Here is a 10,900-nt window from a genome sequence, read left to right as displayed (position 1 = left end):
AGTTTACTATGGACATCCAGCACGTCTCCGGTAGAGACAACGTTGTCGCCGACTGCCTTTCCCGTCCCGCCATCTGCGCGAATCACCTCGCGGTCGACTACGCGCAACTAGCAGCGGCCCAGCTCACGGACCCAGACCTCCTCTCGACGGCTACCAGCCTGCCAGGGCTATGCCTAGCCAAGGTCGCGCACGGGCCCGAAGCCACAGCAGTCACTTGCGACGTCTCACTCGGCCAACCCAGGCTGGTCGTCCCTGCAACCTGGCGCCGCCGCATCTTCGACGCGCTACACGGGCTCTCCCATCCGGGTTCCTGCGCATCCGTCAAACTCCCAGCGCTTCGTCTGGCGCGGCCTCAGCAAAGATGTTCAGACTTGGGCCACCTCCTGCCTCGCCTGCCAACGGGCTACGGTACAGCTGCACACAAAAGCACCCCTGGGAGACTTCGAGGTACCCAGCCGCCGCTTCGACCACGTACACGTCGACATCGTCGGTCCTCTGCCGCCATCGCAAGGCCAAACTTATCTCCTCACGATGGTCGACCGCTACACACGCTGACCTGAGGCAGTGCCGCTGACCTCCACCACCACAGCCGACATCGCCGGGGCGTTCGTTAACACCTGGGTCGCAAGGTTCGGCGTACCAGCCGACATAACCTCCGACAGAGGCGCCCAGTTCACCTCCGAACTCTGGACGGCCACAGCACGCAACCTCGGGGTGATGCTCCACCGAACCACGGCGTACCACCCGCAGGCCAATGGGCTGTGTGAACGCTTCCACAGGTCACTCAAGGCCTCACTCCGCGCCGGCCTGCAGGACAGTACCTGGACTGACCGCCTACCGTGGGTGCTACTAGGCCTACGCACTGCGGTTAAGGAAGACCTCCAGTCCTTGGCAGCGGAGTTAGTCTACGGACAACCGCTGCGCGTACCAGGCGAATTCCTCCCGGAAGCTACCACTCCTTGGTCGGCCGAACAGCAGCGGCTCAACTCTTTCTCTTCCGCTCAACAGTTCGCCCCACTTCCGGTCAACCGACACAGCGAACTCGCACCTCACGTCCTGCCAAACTTACAGCAGGCACGCTTCGTCTTCGTGCGACACGACACGGACCGTACGAGGTACTACAAACCGGGGACAAGGTCTTCAAGCGGCGACTCGGCGACAGGGTCGACACAGTCTCCATCGACCGGCTCAAACCAGCACACACAGAACCGGGGGAACAGGTCCCCGTGGCCCGACCTCCAACTAGAGGCCGTCCCGCCAGCAAGCCAGCACAGCCGGCGGCGAACCGCCCGGCCCCACCAACTAGACCGGCGACCACTCCGAGCCGCTCCGGCAGAACCATTAGACCACCGTCACGACTCGTCCACTCCTCCTAAGCGGATTCTGGGGGGAGCTCTGTGGCAACACGCCACCACTGGACATAATCCACTCACGGCGGCACGGACAGTTTAAGCAGACGCCCCCAGCCGGGGGCCCTTTCCTCCAGCAACTTGTTTCCCGCAGGGACAGGCTGCCGGGAGCACTTCCTGTCTGGGGAGTATTTAAGTGGTTGCGCGGGCTTTTCCAGTTTCTCTTTGCCATGAGGTTGATTAAAGCAGTTGTGTTTCACCAGCTCTGGTCTCGACTCCCACGTTTGCCGCGGTATCTCAACATTTCCATGTTTCTAGGCCTTGAATATGTCAAACCAAACAATTAAAATGTTGAGTCACTATACCTCTAAAACACAGCACATAAAGACAGCCAATTGTCAGTGGAAGGGCTAGACGTGACTGTTCTGATGGCCCTGTGTACATCTTCCTGATGTACACAGTCTTCTAAATGTGTCTAGCTTATACCCCATGTGATTGCTCCAGAGAGAAGACAGTTAAGAAACTGACATAAATGTTGGTGCCCATTAAGGGCTGCTTACAGCCAAGTATTCCAATGATTTAATTTCAGTTTTTTCATGCCTCTCACACCAAGTTCGAAAGAAACATGGCAAATCTTTATAGCTCCACAACCCATCAGAAAGAGGATTACAAAATTGATAATTTCAGACTACAAAATTGAGTTTCTACTTACAAGAGATACTGGGAACATTTATTTTTATCAAATAGTAGGTTGATTGCATCTGCAATAGGGAGTCCAATGTTGCTGATACAATCCCAGCAGCACTCTTCTACCTCGGGTCCTAATTTCAGAGGGCCGGCACGCCTGCAGTTGTGTTAAGTTATCCTGCCCCTTATGTTGGTGCCTTGCACTGTCAGGGGTAGGCCTGCACTGTGAGTACTCCTGGGTCATGTGAACAGCCCAGTTTTGGCCGGGGTGGGGGGGGGGGGGGAGATAAGAAACCCCATTGCTCTTCGGCTTGAATTGGAGTAGCACAGTTGAGAGCCAGAATTCTTAATCTATGAACGTTCACAGCTCCCATGTTTGTCTCAGAGATTGTGAAAGTTCCATCCCAGGACTAGATGAGTGCACAAGTAGTCCTCAGGGGCCATATAATAACCTAGACTTCTGAAAAGAATATAGGATACTTTATCTCCGAGGGACTGAAGCCAGAGGGGTGGGATTGTTTGAATCCCAGGAAAAAAGATGTTGGTTGGAAATTGCTCAAAAGTGTTCTGGTTCCAGCCAGAAGAAATCTAAACCACTGCTATCAACAAGAAACAAATATAGGAAACTCTTCAAACATACCCTTTGCCAAAAAGCAGGAAACAAACTCCAGTGAAGCCATTGAACTGAATTAGGAATTTACAAACATATATACTTCTCTGGAGACCTCAGAGCTGCGGTCTATGTAATAAATCTAGATTGTCTCATTTTCCTGAGTCTCAGAAGAAGAATTGGAGGACCTGGACTTCCCACTCCCAGCCAAGAGTACAATAACCAGCTTGTAGTCTGGAAGGTGGGCAAGACTACATTGTTGTATAAGCACTTTGGAGGGATAATCATTGGCCTCAGGAGGGACATCGATGTTTCACTGAAGGTATGTCTGGGTGTACAGTAGTCCAATCTGGCACTCATCATAAGCATATTCAAGGCAAGGTGTCATCACTAAGCAGACAACTAGCCTACAAAAAGTCAGATTATTACCTTGCAATTGATTGATAATTTCCACACTCTGCAAAATTATCTTAGCTTTCCCCAGTATTAACATTCTTCACCTGTTGGACCCAAAATTTACAAAATCTAAATAACATTTTCAGATTATTTCTGCTCTTTGATAAAATATTTAAAGTAGATTATTACTTGGATGCTTTGTGAATCACGACAAGTGTTAATTTATCAATTTTTTAAAAATTCAATCATGGGTTGTGGGCGTCGCTGGCAAGGCCAGCATTTATTGCCCATCCCTAGTTGCCCTTGAGAAGGTGGTGGTGAGCCGCCTTCTTGAACCGCTGCAGTTCATGTGGTGAAAGTACTCCCACAGTGCTGTTAGGTGGGGAGTTCCAGGATTTTGACCCAGCGACGATGAAGGATCAGCGATATACTTCCAAGTCAGGATGGTATGTGACCTAGTGGGGAACTTGGAGATGGTGGTGTACCCACGTGTCTGCTGCCCTTGTCCTTTGAGGTGGTAGAGGTTCCCAGACTATTACATTTATCATTATTCTTAAACTTTGTGCATGAAAAAGGTTTGTGCTCAGCAAATGTTCCCTTGTAAATTACTTGTTACACCAAATTAATATGCTGCCATCTCATGGCAAATTAAAATATGAGATTAGAACCAATGTGGGTTCTAATAGTTTTGTGAAACTGAGGTTCTAGAAAACTATGATTGCTACAGGGAAAGGAAGAATTTTGCATTGCATTAAAATTGCTTTTGGAAACTCGCATAAAACTCAGCCTGCTATCTTTGCGTTCATCCAGTAGGATTTGCTGATACTAGTTCCTCAGTATTTGCACATATGAAGGGTGCTATCACTAATTTAGACTAATGTAAATCACTTGATACGTAAAGTGAGATGGTAATTCAGCAAGTCAATCTGAGACCCAAGTCAACATGTTGACTGCTGGCCTGCTCCTCGAGCCCTTAATTGTACTATATTATCCGTGGAAATTACAATAATTACAAGATATTAACTGTAATAGCATTAGTATTGGTAGGGAAGAGCACGTGATTCTCAGTTGCCATCAAGTTCCTTTGTATTTGTCTTCTGAAACTGTGCTGATTAACAGCCCATTTGAAAGGTGTCCTCGATTTGGGATTTTTTGCTACCTCCAATCAGTAGAGAATTAAACACAGGAAGAGTTCAGATACAATTTGTTGAAGTATGGAAATGACTATTGTAAATGGCAGCAAAGGGTAATTCACTGTTAGTGCTATGGGTCTGTCACAATGTTAGTTGAGCCGCACTGACTTAATGAGTTATGTAACATTACCATCACCTCTGGGCTCAATGCCTTTGGAATGTTGTAGCCATTCACCATTTTTAATATTTAATAAAATGGTTTGGCAGGTGCTAAGAAGATTAGTGCAAAGAGTTGAATTTCCTAGCGATAATTATATCTCCCCAAATCACTGAGCTGTACAAAAGAAACTCCTCCCCATCCCACCCTGGTCAGTATATAAGCAGACATAGACAGATGGAGCAAACTGCCCATGTTGTGCCTGGGAAGGGCAAACACAATAAAAATGATTGGACTCCCCCATTTCTTCCACCTGCTACAGTCAGTGTCTCAGCCCAGTAATTCCAAGACTGGCCAGCTACATTTCCAAATTCCCATGGACAGATCAGAAACTGCAAATATGTCTCAAACACCTTCAGCTCCCCAAACAGGAAAGGGGGCGTAGTCTTACAAATATCAGGCACTATCATTGGACAGCCCAACTTTAGTAAATCATGCAGTGGAATCTGCTGCATCCCCACATCCCTAGCTTGAGCATAAAGATCAGGGTCTCTCAGCCAACCATATTACACAGCCTGCCCTTCATATATGCACAGAAAAGACCAACAGGAGTCCAGAAATAATACCAAAACTATCAACCTGGAAAGAGGTCTGCGACAGCTTGAAATTCCCCCAGGGTCTGTCGACCCTTTCCCCATTATGGCACAATGGAGAACTCGGATAGATTTACCGTACATGTATTTCAAACCTGGGACAAGGGAGGTATCACCAGGCTAGGCCAATGCCTTGATAGAGACCAGACTATGCCCATCCATATTCAATTGGCAGATAAATACCACTTTACTCAATGTGACCTGCTAGCACCAAATCGAGCACATCCTCCAGGATTCAGCCATTTTCAAAAACTTCAATGTCAGCCAAACCCTCCCTCCCCTCCCCTCCACTCGCACCCTCAAACCCCCTCCCTCCATCTGCTGAAATTGTACCTCCACTCCACAGCAGACTCCTGTAACATACTTCTGCCTTATGCACCAAGTTTACTAACTGTTCAAAAAACAACACAGAGGCCTAGAAATCCGATAAAGCCCAAAAACGGGCAGTGCCACCACGGGGCAAGGTTTGATTGCGCCTGTAAAAAGAGCGCAGGCAATACCATTACTTTGGTGCTGCCTGCTGATTTGAATGATTGCAGCGCACAGCCTAGCGACGAAGGTGCTGCTTCAGGTTTTGCACTCAGCAGGAGACCCAATATAACGTGGCGGTCGTGCCCCTGGAGCGAGGCAGCATTTACTTAAAGACTGTCACTGACCTCATCTCCTCTGGAGATCTTCCCTCCATGGCCGCCAACCTCATAGTCCCCCCAACCCCACACAGCCCGCTCTTACCTCCTTCCCAAGATCCACAAACAGGAATGCCCTGGTAGACCCATCGTTTCAGCCTGTTCTTGCCCCACGGAACTTATCTCTTCCTATCTCGACTTTTTTTCTCCCCTTGTCCAGTCTCTTCCCACCTACATTTGTGACTCTTCCAACGCCCTCCGCCACTTTAAGTTTCCAGTTTCCTGGCCCCAACCGTCTCCTTTTCACTGTGGATGTCCAATCCCTGTACACCTCCATCCCCCACTAGGACGGCCTGAGGGCGCTCCGCTTCTTCCTTGAACAGAGGCCCAACCAATCCCCATCCACCACCACCCTCCTCCGCCTGGCTGAACTTGTTCTCACATTGAACAACTTTTCCTTTGACTCCACTCACTTCCTCCAAATTAAAGATGTTGCTATGGGAACCCGCATGGGCCCTAGCTATGCCTGCCTTTTCATGGGATATGTGGAACATTCTTTGTTCCAGTCCTACTCGGGTCCCCTCCCTCACCTCTTTTTCCGGTACATCGATGACTGTATCAGTGCCATTTCCTGCTCTCGCCCTGAACTAGAAAAGTTCATTCAGTTTACTTCCAATTTCCACCATTCCCTCACCTTCACATGGTCCACCTCCGACTCTTCTCTTCCCTTCCTTGACTTCTCTGTCTCCATTTCTGGCGATAGGCTATCGACAAACATCCACGACAAGCCTACAGCTACCTGGACTGCACTTCCTCCCACCCCGCTTCCTGTAAGGACTCTATTCCATTCTCCTAGTTTCTCCATCTCCGCCGCATCTGTTCTGACGATGCCACCTTCCATACCAGTGCTTCCGATATGTCTTCCTTTTTCCTCAACCGAGGATTTCCCTCTACTGTGGTTGACACGGCCCTTGACCATGTCCATTCCATTTCCCGCACTTCTGCTCTCACCCCTTCCCCTCCCTCCCAGAACCACGATAGGGTTCCCCTTGTCCTCACCTTTCACCCTACCAGCCTCCACATTCAATGGATCATTTCCGCCACCTCCAATGTGATCCCACCACCAAACGCATCTTCCCCTCACCTCCCCTTTCAGCATTCTGAAGGGACTATCAACCTCAACACCCCTTCCCCTTCGCCCGGCACCTTCACGTGCAAGCGCAGGAGATGCAACACCTGCCCTTTTACCTCCTCCCTTCCCACTGTCCAGGGCCCCAAACACTCCTTCCAGGTGAAACAGCGATTTACTTGTACTTCTTGCAATTTAATATACTGTATTCACTGCTCACGATGTAGTCTCCTCTACATTGGGGAGACCAAACGCAGATTGGGCGACTGCTTTGCGGAACATCTCTGTTCAGTCCGTAAGGGTGACCCTGAGCTTCCTGTCGCCTGTCACTTTAATTCTCCGTTTCACTCCCACTCTGATCTCTCTGTCCTCAGCCTCTTACTTTGTTCCAATGAAGCTCAACGTAAGCTCGAAGAACAGCATCTCTTCTTTCGATTAGGCACTTTACAGCCTTCCGGACTCAACATTGAGTTCAATAATTTCAGACTATAACCCCTGCCCCCATTTTTCGGGCTGTATGATTTTGCCATCCCCATTTACAACATTTTATCTTTCCTGCCTCCTACCTTAGCACAGAATGTTCTCCCCTCCCACCCCCACCCCCACCCCCGCCCCTCTCCCTGCCTCTGCACCTGCTTAATATCTGTTACATCTCCAGCCTTTTCCAGTTCTGATGACAGGTCCCAGACCTGAAACGTTAACTCTGTTTCTCTCTCCACGGATGCTGCCTGATTTGCTGAGTATTTCCAACATTTTCTGTCTTCTCAGAGGCCTTCCTTTACCTACCTTCAAAAGCTGTCTCCCTACCAACTGCACCACTAGCCTCACTCACTGCTCAATGCACGATCCTACCCCCCACCCCCCCCATCTCTCACCTACCAACAATCTCTTCCAAACACGAGGCACACCTCACATTCCTAGCTTCACCTCACCCCCTTGGAGGAGATGGTGCTGGCCATTCTTGGCAGGGGCATGCCTGAATGAATACAAGGTGCTGGTATCCTCATACATTAACCTCCTTCTCACATCCCACTTCCCCCTCATCCCACAATCTCTTCTGATGTACAAGCTGCGCATGGTGTAAGCACGCACCTCTTGCTTTCCCGCCTGCCCTCCATCCTTGTGCCTTCCTCATTTCACACACCCAAGAAATCCAGCCTGTCCAGCCAGCAGTTGACCAAGGAGAGTGAAGAAGAAGACACCGTCACTCGATTTGACACTCCCAGCCACCACCTCCAAGGTTTTCAGCTTCTTCCACGTCTTCTCTTGCCTCTTCTGCTTCTTCCTCTTCCCTCTGCAATATGTTTGTCCCCTTTGCTGCTTTTGCTTCATCTCCATGTGCCCCCCCAGGACTGTGAGCAAGTGGTCTTCTCAGAGGCAAAATACTGTGAATGCTGGGAATCTGAAATAAAAACACAAAATTAGTCAGCAGGTCAGGCAACATCTCGACCTGAAACGTTAACTCTGTTTCACTATCCACAGATGCTGCCTGATTTGCTGAGTATTTCCAACATTTTCTGTCTTCTCAGAGGCCTTCCTTTACCATCCAAAGCCTTGCAAGCGTCCAGCAGCATTCCCGGCACTTGCTGCACACTTTAACAACTTGTATTGCACCAAGCCACAGCTTCAATAAAATATTTTTTTTAAGTCCAAAAGCTGAAATACAAACTTACCTGAAAGATGTGTGTGTCCCTTTAAGAAGCGCTGACAGTGTCTCTGCAGGGCTGCTACACGCATGTGTAGTTTGGAGAGGGCTTTATGGCTTGCGGTGATGCCCAAAATAGCAGTCATGGCATCAAATCAGGTATTGCACACCGATTGACGTCACAATCTGCTGATTTGAATTTGAGAGGCCAGCGCTGGCAACCAAAATGGCGGCCGCCGTGTCCTGCGCCAGAAGCGCGTGGAAGCCAGGCGGTTGCTATTTTTAAAAAAAATACATCGCAAACACACGTCGCTATGATAGGGAACATCTAGGTAAGCAAGTTTAAAAAGGGACTGGGATCTGGGGTGCCAGATAACATAGGAGGAATGGAGAGGGATCTGGAAGCAGATCCTGCAACAGAATATGCAAGGGCCAGCTCAAGATAAGATGCTGAGCATATTTTAATCCATCCCTGTCTGGGGATGACTGCTGGATGGACTGGGACCAGAAGTGCACACTACTATTCACATTTTGGTTGTATCCCTGCATTCAACGTTTCCAGTGAGCCACAGAGAACATGGCAGGTTTCAGCATCCCTGCAGCACAGGCCTATGCCTATTGGGCCTGCTGCTGGAGAGGGAGACCATGTATTGCACAAACTAGTGCAACTGTCACTGCTACCTACAAGGAGATGCATTCACCCACTGTGGATAAACATAAACCTTCCCACAATAAACATGTAGATGACATATACTGTGCCAATCAGAGCAGGCCGTGTGGACTCTACCTGGAACTCAAATGGTAGCAGCAATCCAGAAAGGAAATCTTTGTTATTGTCAGCCTTGGCTCCATGGTAGCACTCCTGCCTCTGAGTCAGCAGGTTATGGGTTCAAGCCCCAATCCAGAAATTTGAGCACATAATCTTGGCTGGCACCAATGCAGTAGTACTGAGGAAGTGCTGCGTTGTCAAGGATGCTGTCTTACTGAAAAACAAATTTAGATTGCAGGATGTGATCTTAAAGCACTGAAATTCACTGTAATAAACATATCCAGTTGCAAGAAAGCCTCTCAGAACCAAAGTAGGAAACACAGCAGCCAATTTGTGCAGAGCAAGCTCCCTCAAACAGCCAGATAATCTGTTTTTGTTATGTTGGTTGAGGGATAAATATTGGCCAGGACACCAGAGATAATTCCCCTGCTCTTCTTTGAAATAGATCTTTTATGTCTACCTGAGAGAGCCTCGGTTTCAACTGAAAGACGGCACCTACGACAGTGCAGCACTCCCTCAGTACTGCAGTGAAGGGTCAGCCTAGGTTTTTGTTCTCCAGTCTCTGAAGTGGGAATTGAACCCACAACCTTCAGAGGCGAGTGTACTACCCACTGAGCCATACCGGAGCCATTTTTAAGTTTGATGCTTTTTATGGTTATCAGGTTTTTTGAAGCTGGGTAACAACTTTTCTGCGTTTTTAAGGTTGGTCTGTATGTTTCCTTGCTTCTCCTCCCTTATTAAAGGTGACGTTTCATGGGGGAATCTGATCTTCAAGGACCAGATCACTGCCTGGAGAATAACGGAAGTTGCGGTGTTTTGCAGATTGACAGTTCCACTATCCAATAACATCTGGAGGCTGGCGAGCTCTGACCAATCAACGCAGTGTAGAGGTCGAACTTCTCGTTTCAGGTCGGCTGACTCAGCGGAGAAGCAGAAGCAGCAAGATGGTGTACATGGACAAAACTCATGCCGATAAAGAGAGGTAAGAGGCGGCAGCGGGCAGGAGTCGGTGTCCCTGTGTCGGGAGGGGTTGGTGTTTGGGGTCGCCGGGGGGGTTGTCGGTGTTTGGGGTCGCCGGGGGGGTTGTCGGTGTTTGGGTCCCTGTGTCGTCGGGGGGGTTGTCGGTGTTTGGGGTCCCTGTGTCGTCGGGGGGGTTGTCGGTGTTTGGGGTCCCTGTGTCGTCGGGGGGGTTGTCGGTGTCTGGGGTCCCTGTGTCGGGAGGGGGGTGTCCCTGTCCCTGTGTCGGGAGGGGGGGGGTCGGTGTCTGGGGTCCCTGTGTCTGGGGTCCCTGTGTCGGGAGGGGGGGGGGTCGGTGTCTGGGGTCCCTGTGTCGGGAGGGGGGGGGGGTCGGTGTCTGGGGTCCCTGTGTCGGGAGGGGGGGGGGGTCGGTGTCTGGGGTCCCTGTGTCGGGGGGGGGGGGGGGTTGGTGTCTGGGGTCCCTGTGTCGGGAGGGGGGGGGGGGTCGGTGTCTGGGGTCCCTGTGTCGGGAGGGGGGGGGGGTCGGTGTCTGGGGTCCCTGTGTCGGGAGGGGGGGGGGGTCGGTGTCTGGGGTCCCTGTGTCGGGAGGGGGGGGGGGGTCGGTGTCTGGGGTCCCTGTGTCGGGAGGGGTCGGTGTCTGGGGTCCCTGTGTCGGGAGGGGGGGGGGGGGGTCGGTGTCTGGGGTCCCTGTGTCGGGAGGGGGGGGGGTCGGTGTCTGGGGTCCCTGGGTCGGGAGGGGGGGGGGGTCGGTGTCTGGGGTCCCTGTGT

At 50.5% G+C, this 10,900-nt stretch overlaps 1 protein-coding gene across 3 annotated transcripts in view; it reads left to right on the top strand.

Moving 5' to 3' along the window:
- Positions 1-9,758: 9,758 nt before the first annotated feature.
- srp19 (signal recognition particle 19) overlaps positions 9,759-10,900 on the top strand; it is a 40,466-nt gene continuing 39,324 nt past the window's right edge. Inside the window, exons 1-2 of one of the 3 annotated variants that reach the window (XM_085987159.1) lie at positions 9,759-9,856; positions 9,977-10,136. In XM_085987159.1, coding sequence (XP_085843285.1) covers positions 10,099-10,136 — 38 coding nt within the window. In that variant the 5' untranslated portion in view covers positions 9,759-9,856; positions 9,977-10,098. Of the gene's footprint in view, positions 9,857-9,927; positions 10,137-10,900 lie in introns of those variants that run through there. The other 2 variants (XM_085987160.1, XM_085987156.1) reach the window with 2 other exon arrangements.

The sequence above is a fragment of the Somniosus microcephalus genome, chromosome 1 (genome assembly GCF_052327205.1).
Source record: "Somniosus microcephalus isolate GS21.2 chromosome 1, FLI_Smic_1.0, whole genome shotgun sequence".
NCBI lineage: Eukaryota > Metazoa > Chordata > Chondrichthyes > Squaliformes > Somniosidae > Somniosus > Somniosus microcephalus.
The sequence above is the reverse complement of the archived record's forward strand: the minus strand, read 5'-3'. Positions and strand labels throughout refer to the sequence as shown.